This window comes from Lepidothrix coronata, unplaced genomic scaffold (assembly GCF_001604755.1).
Source record: "Lepidothrix coronata isolate B3197 unplaced genomic scaffold, Lepidothrix_coronata-1.0 Scaffold125, whole genome shotgun sequence".
NCBI classification, from domain to species: domain Eukaryota; kingdom Metazoa; phylum Chordata; class Aves; order Passeriformes; family Pipridae; genus Lepidothrix; species Lepidothrix coronata.
Genome location: NW_016690305.1, coordinates 295,291 through 304,597, shown reverse-complemented (window position 1 = coordinate 304,597; position 9,307 = coordinate 295,291). Strand labels below are relative to the sequence as shown.

The following is a 9,307-nucleotide window of genomic DNA, read 5'->3' as shown; positions in this document are numbered from 1 at the left end:
CCATTTACCCTTTAACCCAAGAAAGAGAAGTAGATTTATTCTTACCTCTCATCTCGTCTTCCTCGGAAGCGTGCATCCTCAGGATCCCGTGGATATCTGTCATCTGAAGGTCTCCGTCCTTCCCAAGCACCAGGAGGTCCACGGTTTGAACTGCCTCCCTCGAATTCCCTGTGATCGGGAGGAAAGGGAGGCCCCGGTCCACCTCGTCTCCATTTCTCATCTTGCAGTGGTGGGCCTCCTCTCCCCTCGAATTCCCGCAGGCGATGGCCAAATCTCTTATCCGGATGGAAATCTTCACGGAAGTCATCTGGTCGGTCGAAGTCATCATGGAAATCGGGGTGAGGTCCTCGTCTGTCTGGCAAGCCCCTGCTGTCTCTGCCATCCCCCCACTCCTGGCCACCTCGGAACAAGCCCCTCTCGGGCCCGTGCTCGGGGCCGCCGCTGTTCTGGTCGTGCCGTCTGTCGGACAGCGGGCCCAGGTGATGGTTTGGGGGACCACGGGTGTCACCTGCAGGAGAAAAAAAACCACAGCAGCTTTCTGTAACGTTTTCTAAAATACTCAAGGGTGCTCTAGTTCATACAGTTCTACACAGCACAGGATACATTTCACACTAACCAATACTTCTGGGAAAACTTCTCCCCTATATTCCAGCCCACATCTATGGAAGCTCTCAGCCATTTCTCTCTGGAAGCACTGCACTGGGACAGCCCCTCTTTTAGGAGACTGACTGGCAGGAGAACAGACAATACATTTAATTACCTTTGTTAAGACCAGGTCCTTGGTTGTGAGGGCCAAGACGACCTTGTCCTCCCTGCTGCCCCAGGCCTGGTATCAGTGGAGGGGGACCAGGGTTCTGTCCATCCTGTGAGCAAGTAAGGAGAAAAGCCACGTGTGGGTAGTTTAAACATTTTGTAAGAGTGCAAACCAATTTTCTTTCCATAAAAACTGCATCTGCACAGGTTATACAACAGAAACAGCTCATGTTCCAATGGTTGCAGCCTCATTTTTCAGGCATTCATGTCAGTAATGCTTTCAGTCACTGAGAAACACGTAATTTTATAGGAAACAGCATTTCAAGCATTAATGTTTTACTTGTAACAACCAAAGATAATAAAGCTCATATTCTGGCTCAGTATGAATATTCTATAAGAATGTATTGAATATTCTATTCCTCTAGATGAGGAAACAGTGTATATTTGTTTGAAAAATATCAGGCACTGATTTATATGCAGTTAAAGAGCTGCATACACCAAAGATTTCCTTTGATAATGAACAAAAAAGAGAAACTATATGTACAAAAATAAATATCAAGAATGTTGGGATGGGGGGACAACAACAGGGCTGTAAAAGAACATTTCCTGTAAAACTCTAAGCTGTTAACGTGGAAATACATAAGTTTCATTTATAACATGTAGGCAAAGTTTTTTTTCTTTAATTTTAGGATTAAAAAAAGTGCTAACCCTTGGCTAAATACCAAGTTGTTAAGGGGGTTTTCAGCACTGACAGGGCTAAAGGCAGGAGCCACAGTCACCTCCTTCCTCAAACAGAAGCAGCAGAGTGGGCAGAGGTCTGTGTATGTTATGTGATCCCAAAGAAAAAAATAAAGTATGTAGGTGTCTTTTGTTACTTTCTCTCTTTTTTGTGTGTGAATTTTAGAGGATAAAAAATGCTCTTGAAATTTAGCTGCTGTCACAGACCCATGAAAGGTACCAAGTTTACACTGGACCCTCTGTGGTGACACCGGTTGGGAAACTGTGTTTGGACTATGGTCTGATTCTGCCTTAAAACAGCAAAGGCCTGAAAAAAAGTCATCATCTGGGGTTTGTACTTGACTGGAACTGAAAAGGGGCATGTACAATATTTACACTGTAATTACTAGATCCAGAAGTAAAAATGTGAACGAGACAGAGCTGCCTGCAGGAGTGCTATAAAAAAACCTTCTTACGTTGACATGACCAAAAACCCAAATTCCTCCCAGAAACCCCTAAGATGTAATATTTTTAATAGTAACAGAAACCCCTAAACATGTAACATTTTTTTCCTAGACATGTCTGGTATGTAAGATTTAGACCTGGCCTTCATACTGACTTGTAAAAACCCCTCCAGACTTCAGGTAGTCTGGAAATACTTAAAGATCTGTATTCCATCACATCATTGTATCATAATTAGACTGCTTAACTTCTCCATGAATCAAATAATTTTCATGCTCTGCATTTATTCTGGAGAAACACTACCTTTTTTTTCTGTTTGCAGAGAAGCAGTAACTTCATTCTTTGCATTTTTGCCATCATATCTTGAAATATGGTTTTAAATTAAACATTTATATTCAACTGCAACACAGGTGATAAATGCAAGAAAGCACACAAATATATACTACAAACATCATATCTGTATTGATTTATTTTGTTAGGATGTTGAAAAAATAAGCAAAATAAATGGCCAAAATAAAAAACCTCAGACAAACCAAAAATACCTTCCTAGTTACTGAATGTTGACTTGAGTCCAGAACAAATCAACCCCCTGACTAGGTAAGATCGTTCTGCTGTTCCTAACCAAAACCTTGACAGAGTTCTAGGATTTCTCATATATTTAGCATGTGCTTACTTAAAATAAACATCGTGGAACTTCTTCCATTTATGCCACTAGTGTTCAAGCAAAGCAGCATTTTTTAGCACTCACTAAATGAGTTTCCTCAGTGTTTAGCAGAAACCTTTATTTCAAACAAACCATGCTTTTGCCAAGCTGGGAACACAGAGCCCTAACACTGCATTTTCACCCGATTTTCCTTTCTAAATGCATTCTAGGCCTCAAGCAGGGCTTGAAACTGAAAAGCAGAGTTCAGAAAGAGATATCTTACTAAAAGCTGTAAATGGCCTTGTGTACCCCAGAAAACCTCTGCTTCCAGTGTATGGCAGGTACAGTAACAGTGATATCTTATACAAAGATTAACTCTTAGAAATATCTTTAAGTGTTCTTTATTAATGTCACAAGCCCTTGATAAAGCTGATATTCACACCCTTCTGCTACTGAAAAGGAAGGCAAGTGATTTGTACAAGATTACAGAAGATAAATTCAGAACACAAAACAAGATAAAGCCTACTTAAAGAAAAAAACCCACGGATGGGGCCTTTTTAAACAGGAATTGCTGCTATATTCATGTTACAAAGAAGCAAAATGGAGCAAAACCTGACATTATGAATTTTAAAATACGTTAATTTTGAAAAGCCATTACCATACTAAAGGTGCACAAGGAAGAAGAAATGGTCAAAATACCTTGCTTTGTCATTTTTTTAGTACCTATAAAAGCCTTTCAGATAGCAGTATTCACTGAAAATAACCAGTCACCTGGCAAGAGCAGCCTGCTGAATTCTGAACAGTGTTAGCAGACAAGGACAGCCCTCCACATACATGGTAATTATTCTCAAAGCAGAAAAATCAGTCTCCCTGGGACAGCAATGAGAAACACTGTGCTGGTTTAAGTTATAGAGATGTGGAACCAATGCTCATTTGCATAACTCAGATCCTTTAAAAAATCTGGCACATTGACAGACTTGTGGAGGGAATTACTGAATTATTGATTTCTAAGGAAAAAATAGTCAAATAAACCCACAATTTGCAGGTTACTCTGCCTCAATCTGAAAAGGAATCACTGAGCTAAAGCTCATTTCAATATGTCATTCTCACTGTGACTGGTGCTGGAGCACACACTAAGGACTATATGTGTACATACATGTCCAAAGCTTTGACTGAAAACTACTGAGTGCAGGTCTAGAAGAGTCAATTCTGGTTGAAAAGACACCTTTTCTTAAAATTAGGTAGAATTTTTTTCCAAAGTTCCTTTTCAAATTTCACCAACAACTGAAGACAGTTGAGAGAACTTAAAGTACAGAACTGGTGCCATCCAAATAGGAACTTGTGAGAGCCAACAACCAAGGAGAGCTCTGTGTTTTGTGTGGTAGAGCAGAAAATGGAAGGTGCTGGAGAGGACAGAGCAGGCTGCAGCTGGTGCTGAACCAGACTTATCAAAGCCTGACTTGACTCCTGCAGAATCAACTGGTGTGCCCATAAGCAGCACTCTCCAGTATTCCAGGTCACCTATGCCTAGTATCTTGCTGAGCTGGGGAACCCTCCTGGAGCTGATGCCAAGGCAGCAGGGCACAGGGACAACTCCTTGGCTGTCAGCACACACCCAGGCCCTGTTCAGCACTTCTAGCTCAGTGCTCATCACACCAGACCTGGGCTAGTCCTACACAAACCTGCTCAGTACCTGTGCTCCCTCTCCTGCTCCTCAGTAGGAGTAAGGAGTTAACAGAGGTCAAAGGCTGTCTCTGAACTCCAGGAAGTAGAGAGGTGGCTAAAGGCAGGGAATGGGACAGCTGTGTCCCTCTGCACTTAGTGCAACCAGACCTAAGCTGATTCCAGGTGTGTCAGCATCTATGGTAAATCCATCCCAGAGTTCAGATTAAATACTCTGGATAACAGAGTTGGCAATAACATGCTTTAATTAATACATATGACTTTCATGTGTTCAGTTTGTTTAAATTCAACTTTTATTAGTGTTTGTCTACTCCCCAGGAAATACCCCGCTTAAGACAGTTCAGTGTCTTTAAATTAAAAAAACCCTGAGTTTCTCTTAAGGTTACCTATTTTCACAGCAGATTGACTTGTGTAACAGTATTCCCAATAATCCTTTTTCCACAGTTGGCTGTCATAGAATCACAGAATGGTTTGGGCTGGAAGATCACCTATTTCCCCTGCCATGGGGACACCTTCTACCTCTGCGCCTTCCAAGCTACAGAACCATTTCCATTATCACTTCAGTTTTCCTGAGGCCTCAGTCTTGCAAGGAATACCCAACCCGGAGCCTCTCAGCTCCTGCTGTGCGTTCCTACCACATAACAGGCATCATTCCCACCTTCCTAACACTCCTGTTACACAGAGCAGCACGTACCTGATTGAACGGGGGGCGAGGCCCGTCACCCAACAGAGGCGTTTTCTGCTGCTGGAAGGGCAGAGGGCCCTGAGAAGGGTGAGGCCCCCTCGAAGGGTTTGGCTGTCCCTGAGGTCCTTGCATGTTTCCTTGAGGCCCCACTAAGGAGCCTTGTGGAGGTCCCTGCTGGCCCTGAGGACCGGGTGGCCCACGCAGTTCTTGTGGAGGTCCCAACATTGTACCTTGGGGCGGGGGTCCCTGCAGGCCCCGCATCTCCTGGGGGCCATGTCCTAGTAAACCACTTTGCATATGAGGACCTCTCATTTCTTGTGGATGACCCATCATCATCCCTTGTGGATTAGGTCCCTGGTTATCTCTGGGTCCTGGTGGACCCTGCATCCCTCTTGGATTAAGTCCCATCAAAGGTCCTTGGGATATAGGGCCCTGCATCCCTTGAGATCCGGGAGCTCCTTGCATGCCGTGAGGAAGAGGTCCTTGCATTCCTCGTGGACCGGGTGGCCCCTGCATTCCTTGACCTCCAGGGGGACCTTGAGGACCCAAGTGACCTTGAGGGCCAGGCGGACCCTGCGGTCCCAAATGAGTCTGAGAGCCCGGCAGGCCCTGCGGTCCCAAGTGTCCTTGAGGGCCAGCACTACCCTGGGGACCTGGAGGCCCCATTGGCCCATGGGGGCCTGGATGTCTCTGCATTCCTTGATGTCCATGTAAATCCTGAGGCCGTGGCATTCCTTGTGGAGGCCCCTGGGGACCTGGAGGTCCTTGTGGTCCCATGAACCCTTGTGGACCTCCAGCTCCTTGGTGTAATGGACCTTGGGGTCCCGGAGGTCTGAACTGTCCTTGTGGACCAGAAGGTCCCATCTGAGGCATATTCATTGGCATCTGCTGAGGTGGAAGGGGCTGCTGAAACCCTTGAGGCATCTGTGACATAGGGCCTTGCCCTGGGAAAGGCTGGGGTCCATGGAGAGATCCTCCTGGGGGCGGTGGCTGCACTTGCTCTGCTTGCTTTTGTGCAAGTCTCTCAATTTTCAATTGCTGTCCAAAAAAAAAAGAGACCCAGAAAATCAAATAAGCACAGAAATATGTTACAACTGAAAATCAGAAGCCATCATTTCATTTCTCAGGAGTAAAAATGCTTTTCTTGTAGTTAACAGAAATAACTAACTAAAGAGAAATCACTAAGTGACGAGACCCACAGATCAGTGTTGGTTATCTGAGATGTGGGGGCCTCACTGAAGGTTTCCCAGCATCACACATTCAGTGCAAAATCCTCATCAGTTAGACGTCTTTTTACAAAAAGGTGAAAACAGCATTGCAAAAGGAAGCTGCTCACTTTAGTGCTGAAGTCCAAATCTATCACATAGAGGACTCAAGAAAATTTGCTAATAAGTGTTTCCACACAAACCTCCAAGAGCTGTGGGTTTGTGTACTGAAGTGCTGCCATTTCCTGCTCAATCTCCGCCTGGGATTTCTTTTTCTCCTCCAGCTTAATATCCTCCTTTCTATCATTCAATGGCTCAGGTGGGGGAGGCAAAGGAACTTTATTCTGCATCCACGCCTACAAAAATTAGGAAACACAAGATTAATTATGCAGAACAACATTTATACAACACTTGTTGCATTGAAAAACGATGTGCTGAAACACTGTGTAGTATGGATATAGTGTGGATACTTGGAAGCTAAAACCAATGCTGAATACAACTTCCACATCTTGTAACTTTTTTCCTGGTGTAGATACAAGACATAAGGGATTTAACCAAGTATTTTTATGTTTGAATTGCAATTAACCTAGCTACTGTGGCAAATGGCACTGGGTGTTGATATAGAAGTGCTGATACTGGAAATCCAAAACATTTCAACAGCCACACACCTTTTGAAGTTGGGAAAATAACAGATTATTTTGTTCCCTGGGTATCAGGTACTCACCTGCTGAAACTGAGCTGGTATTGGTTTTGCATAGGGAACTTTTTTCTGTGGCACTTTCTTTTGGTCCTTTTGCATTACTTCCTCCATTCCCCAATCCAGTCCTGGGATTGTCATTTCAATGTCATTCGACTCATCTTTCCCTTTGGCACCAGGGAAACAAACAGTCAGAGCAGGCTTACAGAGGGATCCTTTATTATTTTTACAGCTTATTTAGCAAAAGAGATCAAGAGGTTTCCAGCTCCTCCTTCTTTACACAGGAAATACACACAACACAGAACTTCAGAAAAAAGCATCTGTGCTCTCAAAGAATACGAAAGGAATGAAAAAAAAGTCACACAGTATCTGGATTGCTCAGTAAAATGCTTCTCCTTAGCTACTACTTACCCATCTGCTCCTGCTCCATGGCTATTTTCAATTGTTCAGGTATTCCCATGCCAGGAATAACTGCCAGGCTGTTGGGTTCCAGATCATCTAGAGAAAAAACAACAAATAGTTATACTTGGAACATTTTTCTTTACCATTTTATCCCTTTGGATTCTTATATGCTGTTACCATTAGTATCATATCTCAACAGTAAATACACATTTTACAACTGGAGGGTCACTTTTTAGTTCCATACATGAATTACAGGATAGAAAAAGAACTTCAAATTCAGATTCATAAATACACGTCAAAAGGTCAGAAACTATGCCTTTTCAGGAAAGTTACATTTAGGGTATAACACATAACCATTCCCATTTTTGTTATAACAAATCTATATATCTTAAAACTTAAATGGGATTGAAGTAGTGCACTGTAATTAACATTCCCCACATCAAAAGAGCAAATAATCAAAAATCTGAAGAAACAGATGAGTGGCTGAGGCCCACCCTGAGCAGCCTAAAATTACTGAAATAAATCCTTAAGAGGGGAGTAAAGTTTAAAGATTTTAGTGAAGTTCAATAATTTGAAAGCTTCTCGTGCTGTAGTTCAGGACTGTGGGAAGTCTTGAAGACAGCTGAAGTTTTCAGGAAGCAAAGTAAACTGGAGATATTGCCAGAGGGAGAGCCAAACCTCCTTCCTGTGATTGACAGAGCAGGTCTTACCTCCTGGAGCTGTGGAAACAGAACAAAGCTCGTTGTTGGAATGGTGATCACTGATAACATGGAGAGTAAAATCATCCTTATGAAAAGGCATCTTTGACTAGGTGGTCAGCAATACTGTAATTCTGCTTCCTCACCTTACCCACAAGTGTCAGCTAATGACCTAGGTCTGTTCCTGACCCCAACCCTCTTCCTTCTACAGGGAGGAAAATTGCCTTACCGTATTCCACACCATCCTCTGACATCCCAGGCAGCAGGTTCAAGTTGTAACGATCTCGCATTTTATCGCCAGGCCGATTTCTAGTCCAAAACTTGCTGTCAAAAGGAAGTTATATGATCTCAATAAAGGGTCAAGAGCATTAACAACTTTTAATCTAATTAGTTTTATGATTTTTAGTGTGCTATCTTGATTATATAAGGATTCAACTCTTACTAAATCAAGTTCAGTTCTAGATCTCACCTCTGGGTGTGAGGTTCAAACCAAAAATAAAAAAAGCCTACAAGTATCATAATGAATTATATAATTACAAGTTAGAAGATGCTTCAAAGTATAATGGGTATAAGTACAAGGCATCAACATCAGATCCTGAACAAATATATTTCTAGTCCATTCCAAAACCTTCTTGCTCAAATATATTCTTCATGTGCACAAAACACACATTCCCACACAAAACCTTACTGCATTTATGAAATGCCCCATGTTTACAGCATGTTCAACCTAAATACACAAACTACAGCCTCCAAAGAGTTTTGCAATGTGAAAAGACAGACACGACCAGCAGATGATCTGCAGAAAAAATTGCTGTTGAGATAACAATATTTCTTCAGCAAGAAACTACAATAACTCTTTTTTAAAAATTTCTTAAGGAGATTTCAGAGCTCCAACAACCCAAAATTCTAGTATTTTTTAAGGCTTCCTTAGATGAAGGACAAGAAGTTAGACTCTACCCTCTAATGTAAAACGTCAGAGCCTTCCCATTCACATAAGTTGGTGTCTCTGCTCTGGCAACTGGTTGTGTATTAGAACCATCCCAATCTATCTGTTCACTGGTGCCAGGCAACTTTCTGGTTTCTAAATGTACATACATTCCCTTAGACCTTTTCTTTAAATACTTGAAATTACCTGGTGTGATCATTAGAGCCTGAACAGAGAATGTGTCCGAGGGGATGCCATGCCAGGCTCCAGATCATTCCTTCATGGGCCATTTCCATTCCACCAACCTCCTTCTCAACCCTGATGCGTGAAAAAAAAAATTAAACAAAAAATCAGTCATACATAGCTGAATATCTGCTACAGCTACAATACAGAACTTTTGTTATTCAGTTGTTCATCCTCTATCCCATATTTTGTTA

At 42.5% G+C, this 9,307-nt stretch overlaps 1 protein-coding gene across 3 annotated transcripts in view; it reads right to left on the bottom strand.

Annotated features, from left to right (window-relative positions):
• The window catches only part of WDR33 (WD repeat domain 33), a 67,873-nt gene that overhangs the window by 7,920 nt on the left and 50,646 nt on the right, over positions 1-9,307 (bottom strand). For all 3 annotated transcript variants that reach the window (XM_017826268.1, XM_017826270.1, XM_017826269.1), the window contains exons 11-19: positions 9,078-9,188; positions 8,175-8,269; positions 7,958-7,966; positions 7,257-7,343; positions 6,873-7,012; positions 6,352-6,504; positions 4,953-5,981; positions 761-863; positions 46-508 (exon numbers count right to left, since the gene is read on the bottom strand). In XM_017826268.1, the coding sequence (XP_017681757.1) occupies positions 46-508; positions 761-863; positions 4,953-5,981; positions 6,352-6,504; positions 6,873-7,012; positions 7,257-7,343; positions 7,958-7,966; positions 8,175-8,269; positions 9,078-9,188 (2,190 nt within the window). The remainder of the gene's footprint in view (positions 1-45; positions 509-760; positions 864-4,952; positions 5,982-6,351; positions 6,505-6,872; positions 7,013-7,256; positions 7,344-7,957; positions 7,967-8,174; positions 8,270-9,077; positions 9,189-9,307) is intronic.